General features: G+C 43.4%; 1 protein-coding gene across 6 annotated transcripts in view; it reads left to right on the forward strand.

Annotated features, from left to right (window-relative positions):
* The window catches only part of snx17 (sorting nexin 17), a 112,833-nt gene that overhangs the window by 46,343 nt on the left and 49,382 nt on the right, over nt 1–17,108 (forward strand). For all 6 annotated transcript variants that reach the window (XR_010972049.1, XM_068026045.1, XM_068026048.1 and 3 more), the window contains exons 8-9: nt 2,006–2,075; nt 3,283–3,375. Coding sequence is in view for 5 of the 6 variants with exons in the window: in XM_068026045.1 (XP_067882146.1) it covers nt 2,006–2,075; nt 3,283–3,375 (163 nt within the window). In the remaining variant the exon portion in view is untranslated. The remainder of the gene's footprint in view (nt 1–2,005; nt 2,076–3,282; nt 3,376–17,108) is intronic.

Genomic DNA, 17,108 nt, shown 5'->3' on the forward strand with positions numbered 1-17,108 from the left:
GGCAACAGGAAATAAACCTCATGGGCTTTTCCAGTTATCTTGCTTTGCAGTGAAAGAGGCTAGGTCTCAGTTGGCCATTTTAGCTGCCTTGTCAGTTTCAAAAGGACACCAAACATTTCCTACATCCTCCTCTTTGAATCTTGGAATTAGTTGAGCTAGTTTTAACAATTCTGTACCCAGCCCTGAATGATGGTCCTCCATTGTGGTCATGCTTTCACTGGGATTTCTCTGTCACCCCCTCAGTAACTCAAGCCACCTCAGCTCACTCCCCACTTTCCTTCTGGGGTATTCATTCTCGTTCGTCTGTCTGTCCTGGTCCTGGCTCTCCAAGTTTCCTCAGTTCCAATTGTATCTTTGCCAACAATACCCTGTGTGGGTCTGCTGTCAGCCCCGTTTCTGCTTCGTCAGATTCAAGGGAAAAGTGGTTTGCCACTAGCCTTAGGAGGTCAGACTTCCGAGCCTTGCCACGTACAGTGATCCCACACTGCTCAACCGTTTTCCTCAACTCCTCCATAGATGGTGCTTTTAACTAATCCCAAGTTACTTTATCCTGGCTTGGAGAGCTACTAGCTTCAGTTGCAGACATATTCGTATTCAAGCACACACCAGAAAACCTGTATTGAAATCTTGCTATTTTTTTTGACTGGAAGTGGGAAGCCATATTCCCAGTTTCTCTTGTTTGTGGATAAAATTCCAGACACCAGCACCCAAATTTCTGTTATGACTAGGTTACAAAGGTGTCTAGGGGTTGCTCTCACCCTTCGCCTGGTCTGGGATTAGAATAGATAGGTGTTTCATGGCCAGCACTGACACGATGGGCCGAAGGGCCTGTTTCTGTGCTGTATGATTCTATGGTCTTACAGTAACAGGGTTTAATTTTAAAGACAGTGTTTTTAGCTCTCCCTTGGTGAATCCTTGTTCACCACTTCCCAATTTTAAGGCAAAGAAACCAGCGCAAACAGGTTTTCTTGGGTTTAAAGAAGAAAGGTTGAAATTTATTCAACTTAAACTCTAATTCGGTGGACGCCTACGGATATGAGGCTTGTGAGAAAGAGGTGGGAGTAGACAGGAGAGGTCTTCAGTCCAGGAGCAGTCTTTCCTGAGTTCAAACTCTCTGTGGCCAGTTCAAAAGAAAGCCCTAGAACAACCAGTTAGTCATGTGACTAGCTGGTCAAACTAGTCCTGGCCCTTGTTGATTGCATCACCCCAGCAGGCCCTAAAATGCACTTCTTCACCCCCTCACTGTCCGGTGATCAACATCCATTGTGGGTTGAACGTGTCAGGGTTTGGTCCTTTGTCCTTCCAAATACTGTCTGTTAATATGCAAATGTCTTTTCCAGCCACGGCTGATCTGTTTCGCCAGTCATTTCCTCGCTCCAGCAACAATTTAAAATCATTGTTCATGGCAAAATTAATGTGCCTTATTCTTGGCAAGTGGAGGCATGGCATGACACTGAGCAATCTCATGGTCCTTTTGCCTAATGTAAGTTTTTAATTCAAGTAAGTATAGAATGGCGAAGATAGCCAATTGGGCATCTAAAGTTCCTTATTGGCTGGAGAAGCAACAGGGTGGCTGTGCTGAGCCACAGTGTGGTAGAATGGCTTCAAATCTCACCTGAGCTATTGTAGGAAGGTGGAAGAGTTTTGGTGGTGGTGATCCAGTAAGAGGAAATGTTGATGAGGAAGAGAACTATACTTCTGCATGAGTTTTCCTTCAGAGTTTATCTTCAGCGTTTTTCTCATGATGGTGTGTTCATTCGTCAACAGTAGGATAACGTATACAATACCGAGCACTATTGACAAAAATTTATGGAACTGTGAGACTTAGATTATTGCCTGATTATCATATAATCGTAGAGCACAGCAGGAGGCCATCTAGCCCATTGTGCCTATGCCTGCCTGCATTTAGCTAGAAAAGTTTGCATGAAAGCAAACTACCACCTAGGCATGCTTGAGATGGTGCATATGCAAATAATCTTGCGCTGATGACATGTTTTGGTTACAGCTACTGGGATTCTGCCTATGACAATGATGTTATGGAAAATCGGGTTGGATTGAACCTATTATATGCCCAGGTAAGAGGGGTCTCTATTACCAAATGTATTTGATGCAACTCAAGAGTGCTATAGTTAGGTAGAGCCTTTTTCAAATATGACCTGCCATTCATATACTTCGAATTAAAATTAGAAAGACAATCAAAATGTCTGAGCCCAAATATCTCAGAATACTTTCTGCAGACATACCATAATGCCACTATTCCTCCTATATTGCTTCCTACTTAAGGTGCTGATTTTTAATTGATCCCACATTCCTCCCTTACTTGCTGTGTTCTGGCCCATTTATTATATATTAAAAAAACCATCGTACAAAGACATTTTTTTAATCTAAGCACTTTTAAACGGGCTTCCTCCCTGACCATTTGCTCTGGTGACATAAATGTTAAAGAAATTTCATTTTTTTAAAAACTGCAGAAGGCAGGGCCGCAGAGTAACCTGAGGGTGACTTCAGTGTTGTATGAGTCCAGAAACAGCACTATGGGCTTTTCTTCTCTAAGCCACTACAAACCAAGTATTGTATTATTATGTCCTATCCAGCCATCTTTAACCTGAGCTGTGTTAGGATATAGAAGATAGTAAAAGACTCCAAGTAGATGCTGTAGTCAATTCCCAAGACATGGCAAAGATTTTAAATGTCTGCTTTGTATCAGTCTTCAGTGCTTTCTTAAATATTAGCAAAATAACCAACTTCATCCTTTCTTAATATATGGTCACCAAACATATTTCTTGGTCATTTTATCTCAATGCTGTTTGTGGGATATTGATGTGCTTAAACAGGCTGCTGTGTTTGCCTACACTAGTACAGTGACTGCAGTTTAAAAGTATTTCATTGGTTGTGAAGCACTTTGGGACATCCTGATAGTAAAAGGTGCTACTTAAATGCATGTTTTTTGTTATTCAGAATCTGTGATGCTTTGATTCAAGTTACACTATAATACATTTTCTTGAAGCACATCCAGGATACATTCAGTTGAGGTTTCCTGTTCAGGAGATGTGAATTCCTGATTATTTATGGAATGAGGTATTGAAGTGAAATAATTGGGCTCGTGCTTCAGAATTTCTAGTGACAGATATTTAAGACTGCCCATGTTCATTTTCTTCCTTTTCAGTGAAAACTCATCGATGGGGCACACTGCCACTACCATTGGTGTTAACTTGATAATGCATTTAAAAGGAACTTTGAAAAACTATTTCTCCCTAACTAGCAGAATTCCTTTCGTCACAGACAGTAGCTGATATTGAACGAGGGTGGATCCTTGTCAACAAGGAGCAACACCGACAGCTGAAATCACTTCAAGAAAAAGGTTCCAAAAAAGAGGTGAGTTGTAATCTGGTACATGGATTGGGCGCTATCAAAGGAAAGCCTATTAGTGCCAAAATAGCACTACTTTTGAATACACAATCCTTTAATCTCAAAATGTTGCATGTCTATCTTTCTGTGCCATCGTGACAATTTTTTTTTAATGCACAGCTTCATCTTGATGCAGGTGAGCAGAGGAGATTGTGGAAATATTTTTTGCTCAGTGGTAAAAGGTAGAAATTGGAGATTATGGCACTTAATCATTGCTTTGTGATTTAGGTTTGAAATGGGCTTAACATTGCCTCGTGTGGAAAATCTCATTGCTGTTGAGGGATTAACATACTGTAATATTGTGAAAAAAATCACAGAAGCAATGTGTTTCAAAGCATTTTTCCCTGACAACATTCTAAGATTAAGCCAGTCTATTCATAACCTTGGTATCTCATTTGACACCGAGATGAGCTACTGACCTCCTATTCATGCCATCGCTAAGACCACCAATTTCCACCTCCCATAACTTTGCCCTGTCTCAGCTCATCTGATACTGAAGCCCTCATTCATGCCTTCATTACCTCTAGACTTGACACTTCCAACGTACTCCTGGCTGGTCTCCCACATTTTACCGTCCGAAACTCTGCTACCCAGTAAGTCCCTGTCACCCTTGTGCTTGCATTGATTCCCAGTCAAGTAATGTCTTGATATTAAAATTCTCATCCTTGTTTACAAATCCCTCCATTGCCTCACTCCTCCCTATCTTTGTAATCTCCTCCAGTCTTATAACCCTTCAAGATATTTGCACTCCTCTAATTCTGGTCTTTTGTGCATCCCTGATTTTTTAATTGCTCCACCATTAGTGACCATGCTTTCAGTTGCCTAGGCCTTAAACTCTGGAACACCCTCCTGCCACTCTCTGCCTTTCTACCTCACTTTCCACCTTTAAGACACTCCTTTAAAAAACCTACCTCTTTGACCAAGCTGTTTGTCATCTGACCTAATATCTCCTCCTTTTGTGGCTCACTTATATTTTGTCTCCTGTGAAGTGCCTTTGCATGTTTTTTTTTATTAAAAGCACCATATAAATATAAGTTTTATAAATTAACAAATTGGTGCAAACCAGCTTTTATAATTTTTCCAAATACATGATGATCATTGCTACATGGTGGCCACTATTTGATCCTAAATAATTCAAATTCCATTTCAGCTGCCTGATGACTACTATCCCTCCTGTCCTCATTTATCTGCACTGGCTTCCTTCCCTCTAATGCGTTGAAATTAAAATCCTCCTCAAATTATTCCAAAGCAGAGTTTTCAGTTGCCTCTGCCCTGCTCAGGCAATCCCTTCTGAATCCTTTCTATTCTCCACCTTTTTAAAACATTATTGAAAACATAACATAAGAAATAGAAGCAGGAGTAGGCTATTTACCCGTTCAGGCCTGTTCTGCCATTCAATGAGATTATGGCTGATCATCTAGTTCAACACAATTTTCCTGCACTATCCCCATATCCCTTGATGTTTTTAATATGTAGAAATCTATTGATCTCAGTCTTGAACATTCTCAACGACTGAGCCTCTACAGCCCTCTGGGGCAGAGAATTCCAAAGATTCACCACCCTCTGAGTGAAGAAATTCCTCATCATCTCAGTTCTAAACTCCTTATTCTGAGACTGTTTCTCTCCTGGTACCATACTCCCTAGCCAGGGGAAACATCCTTCGTGCATCTACCTTGTCGAGCCCATTAAGAATTTTGTACGTTTGAAAGAGATCACCCTTCATTCTTGGAAACTCCAAAGAATAAAGGCCCAGTCTATTTAATCTTTCCTCATTGGGCAATTCTTCCATCCCAGGAATGAATTCGGTGAACCGTCATTGCACTCCCTCTATGGCAAGTATATTTTTCCTTGGGTAAGGAAACCAAAACTGCACATAATACTCCAGGTGTAGTCTCACCAAGGCTCTATATAATTGCATTAAGACATCTTTACTCCTATACTCAAATCATCTTGTAATAAAGGCCAGCATGCCATTTGCCAGCTTAATTGCTTGTTTTACCTGCATGTTGGCTTCAGTGAATCTTGAACAAGGACACCAAGTCCTTTTGAAGTTCAACACTTCCCAGCCCCTCTCCGTTTAAGGAAATACTGTATTTCTGTTTTTCCTACTAAAGTGGATAACCTCACGTTTCTCTATTGTATTCCATCTGCCAAATTTTTTGCCCACTTGCTTAGCCTCTCCAAATCTCTTTGAAACGTCTTTGCATCCTCCTCACAATTCACACTTCCACCTAGTTGTGTGCCATGTGCAAACTTGGAAATATTAAATTTAATCCCCTCTTCCAAATCATTGATATAGATTGTGAATAGCGGGATCCTTGTGGTACCCCACTAGTCACAGCCTGCCAACCTGAAAATGACCCATTTATTCCTCCTCTGTTTTCTGTCCGTTAACCAGTTCTCAATCCATGCCAGTATATTCTACCACCGCCCCCCCACCTCCCAACCCCCAACCCCATGTGTTCTAATTTTGAGTGCTAATCTCTTGTGTGGGACCTTAACAAAAGATTTCTGGAAATCTAAATATACCACATCTGCCGGTTCCCCCTTATCTATTCTGCGAGCTACATCCTCAAAAAAAAAACTCTCAAATTTGTTAAACATGATTTCCCTTTGATAAATCCATGTTGACTCTGCCCAATCCTATCATTATTTTTCAAGTGTCCTGTTATCACATCCTTTATTCAAGATTCTAACATTTTCCCTATGACTGATGTTGGACTAACAGGTCAGTAGTTCCCTGTTAGTGCTCTCCCTCTTTTTTTCTTAAATAGTCACCTTCCAATCTGCAGGAATAGTCAGAGCCTATCAGATTTTGAACGATGACCACCAATGCATTACTATCTCTACAGCCACCTCTTTCACCACTCTGGGATGTAGATCATCAGGTCCAGGGGATTTATCTACTTTCAATCCAATTAATGTTTAACCAATATTAATAGCTTGCAGTTCCTCATTTACACTAGTCCCTTTATCCTCCATTGTTTCTGGGAGGTTTTTAGTATTTTGCTCTGAAGGCAGACATGAAGTATTTGTTTAGTTTCTCTGCCATTTCCTTAGTCCCCATTATAAATTCCCCTGACTCTGCTTGTAATGGTCCCACATTTGTTTTTGCTAATCTTTTCCTTTTTACATACCAAATAGAAGCATTTACAGTCCATTTTTATGTTTCTCTCTAGTTTACTCTCCTATTCTATTTTCCCTTTTTTAATATTTTTCTTAGTCCTCCTTTGCAGGATTCTAAAATGCTCCCAATCCTCAGGCTTACTTTTTTTGGCAAATTTATATGCCTTTTCCTTTCATGGAATACAATCCTTGATTTCTTTTGTTAGCCACGGTTAGAACACTTCCTTTGCTGGGTTTTTGTGCCTTAAAACAATATATTTTCGTTGTAAACGCTGCATTAGTTCTTTAACTGTTAGCCATTACCTGTCTACCGTCGTACTTTTTTAACGTAGCTTCCCAATGCACTGTGGCCAATTTGCCCCTCATACCTTTTGTAGTTTCCTTTGCTTAGATTTAAGACCCCAGTTTCTGATTGAGCTACATCACTTTCAAACTGAATATAAAATTTTACCATCATATTATGGTCACTCTTTCCTAAAGGCTTCTTTACAATAAGATTATCTATTAGCCCTTTTTCATTGCACAATACTAGATCTAAAATAGCCCATTCCCCAGTTGGTTCCTCAACATACTGCTAGCGAAAACCATCTTGCATACATTCCAAGAATTCATCATTCACAGCATTAGTACTAATTAGGTTTTCGCAGTCTATATGTAGGTTGAAATCCCCCATGATTACTGTATTACCCTTGTTGCACACACCTCTAATTTCCTGATTTATACTGTGATTTGCATTACCACTGCTGTATAGTGGCTTATAAACAACTCCCACCAATGTTTTCTGCCCCTTGCTGCTTCTTTGTTCCACCCAAACCTATTCTACGTCTTGATCTTTAGAACTCGGGTCATCTCTCACTATAGTACGAATGGCCTCTTTAACAGAGCTACCCCACCATCTTTTCCCAGATTCCTGTCCTTCCCTTGTCTGTTATAAGTTTCAAATTGGCTCGGCAGCTGTTGATTGATTCTGTTCCCCACCACCACCGCCCCCCCCCCCCCCCCCCCCCCAAAAAAAAAACTTATTTCCATCCTTTTCACAAAGTGCCATAGGATGTTTCTATTCATTGTGGGGAAGTACTTTAATCTGTAATGGACTGAGTGGCTGAGTACTTGGATCAGAGTGCTGGCATGGATTTATAAAGGGCTGATCTGGTTGAATTTTTTGCTGAGGTCACTAAAATTGTGGATGGAGATTGTCTGTGGATGTTATCTATATGGCTATCTGGAGGCATTTGTTTTTTTGCATAAGAGATTAGCAAAACTGACAGTGCACAGAGTTAGAGGTAATTGGTAGGGAGGTAAAAGATAAAGAATCATCGAATGCTTATAGCACAGAATCCTCAGATACTGAAGCAGTCAGTGTAGAAATGCAGCAAGACCTAGACAATATCCAGGCTTGGACTGATAGTGGCAAGTAACATTCATGCCACACAAGTGCCAGGCAATGACCATCTCCAACAAGAGAGAATCTAACCATCTCCCCTTGACATTCAATGGCATTACGATCACTAAATCTCCCACTATCAACATCCTAGGGGTTGCCATTGACCAGAAACTGAACTGGAGTAGTTATATAAATACCGTGGCTGCAAGAGCAGGTCAGAGGCTAGAAATCCTGCAGCGAGTAACTCGCCTCCTGACTTCCCCAAAGCCTCTCCACCATCTACAAGGCACAAGTCAGGAGTGTGGTGGAATACTGTCCACTTGCCTGAATGGGTGAAGCTCCAACAACACTCAAGAAGCTCAACACCATCCAGGACGAAACAGCCTGCTTGATTGGCACGCGTCCACAAACATTCACTGCCTTCAGCACCAAAGCACAGTGGCAGCAGTGTGTATCAACTACAAGATGCACTGCAGCAGTGCACCAAGGCTCCTTAGACAGCATCATCCAAACCTGTGGCCTCCACCAACTATAAGGATAAGGGCAGCAAATGCTTGGGAACACCACTACCTGCAAGTTCCCCTCCAAGTCTCTCTCCATCCTGACTTGGAACTATATCGCTGTTCCTTCACTGTTGCTGGTTCAAACAATTACAATTACCAGGGAAAGGGTACTGAAAGAAATATTAGAACTGAAAACTGACAAGTCCCCAGGTCCTGATGGACTTCATCCTAGGGTCTTAAAAGAAGTGGCTGCTGAGATAGCGGATGCATTGGTTTTAATTTTCCAAAATTTCTGAGATTCTGGAAAGGTCCCATCAGGTTGGAAAATAGTGCATGTGATTCCTCTATTAAAGAAAGGAGGGAGACCCAAAGCAGGAAACTATAGACCAGTTAGCTTAACATCTGTCAGAGGGAAAATGCTGGAATCTATAAGCAGGTTATAGTGGGGCACTTAGAAAATCTCAATGTAATCAGGCAGAGTTTATGAAAAGGAAATCATGTTTGACTAATTTATTGGACTTCTTTGAAGAAGTAACAATGTGGATAAAGGGGAATCTGGATGTGCTATACCTAGATTTGCAGAAGGCATTCACAAGATGCCACATTAAAGGTTACAAAGCAAAATAAGAGCTCATGGTGTAGAGGAGTAACATATTACAAAATTGGTGGTATAGTGGACAGTGAAGAAGGTTGTCTAAGGTTACAACCGGATATAGATAAACTGGGAAAGTGGGCAAGGGAGTGGCAAATGGAATTTAACGCAGACAAGTGTGAAGTGATGCATTTGGGAAGTTAAACCAGGGCAGGACATATACAGTGAATGGCAGGGCCCTGGAGAGTGTTGTTGAGCAGAGAGACCTTGGCGTGCAAGTACATAGCTCCCTGAAAGTGGCAACACAGGTAGACAGGGTGGTGTAGAGGACGTATGGCATGCTTGCCTTCATCAGCCGAGGCATTGAGTACAAGAGTTGGGACGTCATGTTACAGTTGTACATAACGGTTAGGCTGCATTTGGAGTACTGTGCAGTTCTGGTTGCCGCACTACAGGAAAGATGTGATTAAGCTAGAGAGGGTGCAGATAAGATTCACAAGGATGTTGCCTGGTTTGGAGGGCTTGAGTTATAAAGAGAGATTGGATAGGCTGGGTCTGTTTTCCCTGGAGCGAAGGAGGCTGAGAGGTATATAAAATTGAGAGGCATAGATAGGGTAGATAGCTGGAGTCTGTTTCCCATGGTAGGGGTGACTAAAACTAGAGGGCATAGATTTAAGGTGAGGGGGAGGAGGTTTAAAGGGGATCAAAGGGGTAAATTTTTCACACAAAGAATAGTGGATATCTGGAGTGAGCTGTCTGAGGAGGTGGTGGAGGCAGGATCAGTAGCGGCATTTAGGAGGCATCTGGACAGGTACTTGAATGAGCAAGGCATAGAGGGATATGGAATTATTGCAGGCAGCTGGGATTAGTATAGATATGCATTATGGTTGACATGGTCACGGTGGGCCGCAGGGCCTGTTTCTATGGTGTACGACTGACTCTATTCGCAGGGATAGCAGATTGGTAAGGTAACAGGAAACATTAGGCATAAATGTGGCATTTTCTGGTTGGCAAGATGTAACGGTGTGCCACAGGGATCAATGCTGGGGCCTCAACTTTTTACAATTTATATGAATGACTTGGATGAAGGGACCGAAGGTAAGGTTGCTGAATTTGCTGATGAGACAAAGATAGGTAGTAAGGTAAGTTGGGAAGAGGACATGAGGCTACAAAGGGATATTCGTAGAAACATAGAAAATAGGAGCAGGAGTAGGCCATTCGGCCCTTCGAGCATGCTCCGCCATTCATTATGATCATGGCTGATCATCCGACTCAGTAACCTGTTCCTGCTTTTGCCCCATATCCTTTGATCCCTTTAGACCCAAGAGCTATATCTAACTCCTTCTTGAAAACATACAATGTTTTGGCCTCAACTGCTTTCTGTGGTAGCGAATTTCACAGGTTCACCACTCTCTGGGTGAATAAATTTCTCCTCATCTTAGTCCTGAAAGGTTTACCCTATATCCTTAGGCTATGACCCCTGGTTCTGGACTCCCCTCACCATCGGGAACATCCTTCTAACCTATGTCATTTGTACCAATATGTACCATGACCACTGGCTGTTCATTCTCCCCCTTCAGAATGTCCTGTAACCGCTCTGAGACATCCTTGACCCTAGCAGGAGGGAGGCAACATACCGTCCTGGAGTCTCTTTTGTGGTCACAGAAACGCCTATCTATTCCCCTTACAATTGAATCCCCTATAACTATTGTATTCCCACACTTTTTACTCCTCCCCTGTGCAGCAGAGCTAACTGTGGTGCAACAAATTGGGCTGTTGCTGCTTTCCCCTGAGAGGCCATTTCCCCCCAACAGTATCCAAAGCAGTATATCTGTTTTGCAGGGGAATAGCCACAGGAGATTCCTACACTGCCTGCCTAGTCCTCTTGCTCTGCCTGGTGGTCACTCATTCCCTTCCTGCCTTTCGGGTCTGAGACTGCAGTGTGACCACCTCTCTCTGCATGCTATCCACGATACTCTTCGCCTCATGGATGCTGCACAGTATCCCCAGCTGCCGCTCCAGCTCCGAAACCTGGGCTTCCAGGAGCTGCAGCTGGAAACACTTCCTGCACACATGCTGGTCCCGGGCACTGGAATTGTTCCCAGCTTCCCACATAGAGCACGAGGAGCACACCACAGCTTTGAGCTCACCTGCCATGACTTAACCCTTTAAATTAAACCTTTTGGAAGGTCTTAATATCAAATCATATCAATTACTCTCGGGCCCTTCTTCCCTGATCGTTACTTCAGAACTCCCTAAAAAAAAAATACTACTTACTATATTTGAAAATAAACTGAAAACTGTACTATAGAGACGTTTAAGAGGCATCTTGACAAATACATGAATAGGATGGGAATAGAGGGATATGGACCCCGGAAGTGCAGAAGGTTTTAGTTTAGGCAGGCATTAAGATCGGCGCAGGCTTGGAGGGCCGAATGGCCTGTTCCTGTGCTGTACTGTTCTTTGTTCTTTGTTCTTTCTTACCTTAGATACTTATCCAGCTATTTAGAGCTATTCCTGAACAGCAGTGACTCACCAGCCAATCACCTTGCAGCTTTCCTGTGATGTCACTGTTGGCTTTTTTTCAAAACTCTGGCGTGCTTGCATAGGTTAAGTGAGTGGGCAAAGGTCCAGCAAATGGAGTATAATGTGGGAAAATGTAAAACTATCTATTTTGGCATAAAGAATTAAAAAAGCATATCATCTGCACCATTTAGATTACAGAGCTGAGAGATGCAGAGGGGTCTGTGTCCAAGTGCATGAGTCAGATCAGCCATGATCTTGTTGAATGGTAGAGCAGGCGTGAGGGGCCTACTCCTCTTAATTTGCATGTTAGTAAACTCTCTCTCTCCTCTCTCCTCCCTCTCTCTCCTCTCCTTCCTCTCCTCTCCTTCCTCCCCTCTCTCTCCTCTCCTTCCTCCCCTCTCTCTCCTCTCCTTCCTCCCCTCTCTCTCCTCTCCTTCCTCCCCTCTCTCTCCTCTCCTTCCTCCCCTCTCTCTCCTCTCCTTCCTCCCCTCTCTCTCCTCTCCTTCCTCCCCTCTCTCTCCTCTCCTTCCTCCCCTCTCTCTCCTCTCCTTCCTCCCCTCTCTCTCCTCTCCTTCCTCCCCTCTCTCTCCTCTCCTTCCTCCCCTCTCTCTCCTCTCCTTCCTCCCCTCTCTCTCCTCTCCTTCCTCCCCTCTCTCTCCTCTCCTTCCTCCCCTCTCTCTCCTCTCCTTCCTCCCCTCTCTCTCCTCTCCTTCCTCCCCTCTCTCTCCTCTCCTTCCTCCCCTCTCTCTCCTCTCCTTCCTCCCCTCTCTCTCCTCTCCTTCCTCCCCTCTCTCTCCTCTCCTTCCTCCCCTCTCTCTCCTCTCCTTCCTCCCCTCTCTCTCCTCTCCTTCCTCCCCTCTCTCTCCTCTCCTTCCTCCCCTCTCTCTCCTCTCCTTCCTCCCCTCTCTCTCCTCTCTCTCCTCTCCTTCCTCCCCCCCACCGTTGTGCTCTGCTGTTCCCAAAATTCCTACACTGTGTTATTAAACACTCTCTCTTTCTTGCTGCCCTTCCTGAACCCCTCACTCTGCACATTCCCTGCATTCATGGCCAATCCTTTAACTTATCCTTAAGGCCATTGTTAACCGCTTCCTTATGTCCTTTACTGGCCAAGCTGTTTTACCCTCTTCCAATCTCACTTCCTGGAGGGAAGAAATTCTCCCAAATTATTTACAACTGCACTTCCAAATTTTCAACTATCCAGCCTTTCACCCTGCAGTGGTTTAGTTTGTTCAATTACTGCCTCACCACCTTTTTAATGTCCTGTCCCAGCATAACCTTAAATCGCCAACCCAGTTGTTCCCCTGTTATGGCCCCCATCTTTGCTGCATGATGATCATGGGGTGCAGTTTTTAACATGTCAGTCATTTGAGTTTGCCATCCATCACCAGATCTAGTCATACCACATCAACTGTTATCAGGCCTAACTTTCTTCTGTCACATGTACTCATTATTCCAGGATCATCAGTGATATCAAAGATAACCCCAAGCTGCTTCTGTCTGTTATCAATCACTTTCTTAGAACCCTCTTCCCTGCCCCTGCACCCTTGCCAGCCAGTGTGAGGAGCACATGGACTTCTTTATCACAAAGATTAAGATTAAGCCCATCCATTCAACTGCCTCTGCCATTTTTCCCTTCCTTCCCCAGTCCTTTTAATCTGCTCTTTCTCCAGTTCCTCTTCTGTCTCCCATCATGCACTGTCTGAGCTCACCTTGTCAATGATGACCACCAGTTGCTCCCTTAACCCCATTCCCACTAATCCGCTGACCACAGAAACTCCCTTCCTGGCCCCCATTCTAGCTTTTTTCGGGTACTGTCCCCCCTCCCTTTTAAACAGCAGCCTTCATGCATTTTAAAAATGCATCTCCCTCTACTGTCAAGTACTTAAAAGATATTATTGCCTCCGAAATCTGTTTCCATTTTCCTGCAGTTCTCTTTTAATCTCGACAATCAAGTTTCTGCACCCTCACAGGACTCAGACATCATGAACTGAACTGACAAATGACGTTCTTAGTGTGCCATGATCACAGTCACAATTGTAATACAAACTTGCTGTATTCCACCATACCATCTTTCCCCAATGCCTCTCCACTGCTGTTCAGCGCAGCCCTTGCTTGGCTCCACGCTTGGCGTTTCAGTTGTGGCCAGAGCATCTCTGAAGGCAGAAGGGCAGGTTAATAGGGTGGTGAAAAAGGCATATGGGACACTTGCCTTTATCAGTCGACGCATAGGTTACAAAAGCAGGGAGGTCATGTTGGAGTTGTACAGAACTTTGGTAAGGCCACAGCTGGAGTACTGTGTGCAATTCTGGTCGCCACATTATAGGAAGGATGTGATTGCATTGGAGGAGGTAAGAGGCGATTCACCAGGATGTTGCCTGGGATGGAACATTTAAGCTATGAAGAGAGGTTGGATAGGCTTGGGTTGTTTTCGCTGGAGCAGAGAAGACTGAGGGGTGACCTGACCGAGGTGTACAAGATTGAGGGGCATGGACAGGGTGGCTAGGGAGCAGCTGTTCCTCTTAGTTGAAGGGTCAGTTATGAGGGGTCACAGGTTTACGGTGAGGGGCGGGAGGTTTAAGGGGGATTTGATTAAGAACTTTTTTACCCAGAGGATGGTGACGGTCTGGAATGCCCTGCCTGGGAGGGTGGTAGAAGCGGGTTGCCTCACATCCTTTTTAAAAAAAAAAGTACCTGGATGAGCACTTGGCACGTCATAACTTTCAAGGCTATGGGCCAAGTGCTGGCAAATGGGATTAGGTAGACAGGTCAGGTGTCTTTAATGCATCGGTGCTGACTCAATGGGCCGAAGGACCTCTTCACTGTATTATTCTGTGATTCTTTGATCAATGATTTCTCTTCCTGCCTGACATTACCTCTGGAATTTGCCAAGGATCTATCATTGGCTGTCGCCTCTTTTAAACGCTGTCCCACGGTGACCTCATCTGTCCATGTACACACTGATAGCGCACAGCCCTAAGTTTCCATCCACCCTCGCAATCCATCCATTGCTTCTATGTTGTCAGATTGATTATCTGACATCCAGTCTCTTAAAAAGCACAGCCTTCTCCAGTTGGAAGACAGAAGCTGTTATCTTCAACCCTCACCACAAACTCAGTACTGTGGTCACTGATTCTATCACCCATCCCACGTTACTCTCAGGCTGAATTGGTCTGTTTTATAAGCTCAGCATTTTATTCAACTTTGTCCTGAGCTTGCATACATATATACGAACCTACATACGAATTAAGAACAGGAGTAGGCCACTTGGCCCCTCAAGCCTGCTCTGCCATTCAACAAAGATCTGATTGTCAACTCAACTCCACATTCCTGCCGACGCCCAATAACCTTTCATCCCCTTGCTTTTAATTCCCTTGTCTTTAATAATAGCTTCTAACATTTTCCCTATAACAGATGTTAAGCTAGCTGGCCTGTAGTTTGCTGTTTTCTGTCTCCCTTTTGGAATAAAGGAGTTGCATTTGATATTTTCCAATCTAACGGAGCTTTCCCTGAATCTGGGGAATTTTGGAAAATTAAACCAGTGGGCAGCACAGTGGCGCAGTGGTTAGCACCGCAGCCTCACAGCTCCAGCGACCCAGGTTCAATTCTGGGTACTGCCTGTGTGGAGTTTGCAAGTTCTCCGTGTTGGCGTGGGTTTCCTCCGGGTGCATCGGTTTCCTCCCACATGGCAAAGACTTGCAGGTTGATAGGTAAATTGGCCATTATTAATTGCCTCTAGTATAGGTAGGTGGTAGGGAAATATAGGGACAGGTGGGGATGTGGTAGGAATATGGGATTAGTGTAGGATTAGTATAAATGGGTGGTTGATGGTCGGCACAGACTTGGTGGGCCAAAGGGCCTGTTTCAGTGCTGTATCTCTAAACTAAACTAAACAATGCATAAACCATCTCACTAGTTGCGACTTTTAATACCCTGGGATGTAATCCATCAGGACTTGGGGACTTGTTAGCCCACAGCTCCAACAATTTGCTTAGTACCACTTTTGTACAACCAATTGTAATTTTCTTGTTTTCCTCCCCCCTACCCCCCCTTCCATTTTCTCATTTACAGCTATTTCTGGGATGTTACTTGTATCCTCTATAGTGAAGACCAATGCAAAATACCTGTTCAATTCATCTGCCATCTCCTTATTTTCCCTTATTAATTCCCCAGGCTCACTTTGTTAACTATTTTTTTTTTTTTAAATATGTATAGAAACACTTGCTATCTGTTGTATTTCTAGCTAGTTTCCTCTCATACTCTAATTTTTCCCTCCTTATTAATCTGTCATTCCTTGCTTTTTTGATATATTTTGTCCAACATTCTGACCTGCCACCCATCTTTGTGCAATTACATGCTTTCTCTTCAATTTTGATACTATCTTTAACGTTTTTAGTTAACCATGGATGGTGGATCCTCCCCTTGGAATATATGTATTCTGTATATGTATTCTGAAATGTCCCCATAAATGTCTGCCACTGCATCTCTATTGACCTATCCCTTAACTTACTTTAGCTAGCTCTGCTTTTATGCCCTCCTCATTGTCCTTATTTAAGTTTAGAGTCTTAGACCCACTTTTCTCTCCCTCAAACTGAATGTAAAATTCAGTCATATTATGACGGCTGCTGCTTCGGGCGCCTTCACTGAGATCATTAATTAATCCTATCTCTTTGCACAATACCAGGTCTAATATAGCCTGCTCTGTTGTTAGTTCAAGAATGTGCTGTTCTAAGAAACTATCCCGAAAACATTCTATGAACGGCTCATCTTGGCTACCTTTGCCCATCTGATTTTTCCACTCTATATATGTAGATTAAAAGTCCCCATGATTATCACTGTACCTTTGTGACAAGCTCCATTATATCTTCCTTTATACCACATCCTACCATGTGGTTACTGTTAGGGGGTGGCGGGGAATGCCTGTACACCACTCCCACTTTTTGCCTTCATCATTTCTCGTCTCTACCCAAATGGCTTCTACATCCTAGTTTCCTGAACTTAGGTCATCCCTCTGTTTTGTGCTAATACCATCATTAATTAACAGAGCCACCCCTCCATCTTTTTCTAGCTTCGTGTCCTTCCTAAGTTTCATGCATCCTTCAATATTCAGGTCCCAATCTATGTCATTCTGCAGCCATGTTTCTGTAATGACGATCAGATGGTACTTATTTATTTGTCTTTGTGCTATCAGTTCATTTGTTTTGTTTCAAATGCCGCATACATTCAGACACAGAGCCTTTAGTTTTGACCTTCTAATTATTGTAACCTCTAGCCTTATCTGCTGACTTACTCTTAAATTTGTACTTTCTGTCCCTTTCTGTCAGTCTGTTTATCATTTCCTGTATTAATACCTTTTCTCGCTTGCCTTGTCTCTACTCTTTGATTTGCCACATCTTCTCAAATTTGATCCCTCGCCCCCCCCCACTATTTAGTTTAAAACCCTTTCTGCTTCCCTCGTTATGCAGCTCGCTAGAACACTGGTACCAGCACAGTTCAGGTGAAGACTGTCCCAAAGGTACAACCCCCACTTTCCCCAGGACTGCGCCAGTGCCCCACGGAACTCACTTCTACC

This window comes from Heterodontus francisci, chromosome 3, assembly GCF_036365525.1.
Source record: "Heterodontus francisci isolate sHetFra1 chromosome 3, sHetFra1.hap1, whole genome shotgun sequence".
NCBI lineage: Eukaryota > Metazoa > Chordata > Chondrichthyes > Heterodontiformes > Heterodontidae > Heterodontus > Heterodontus francisci.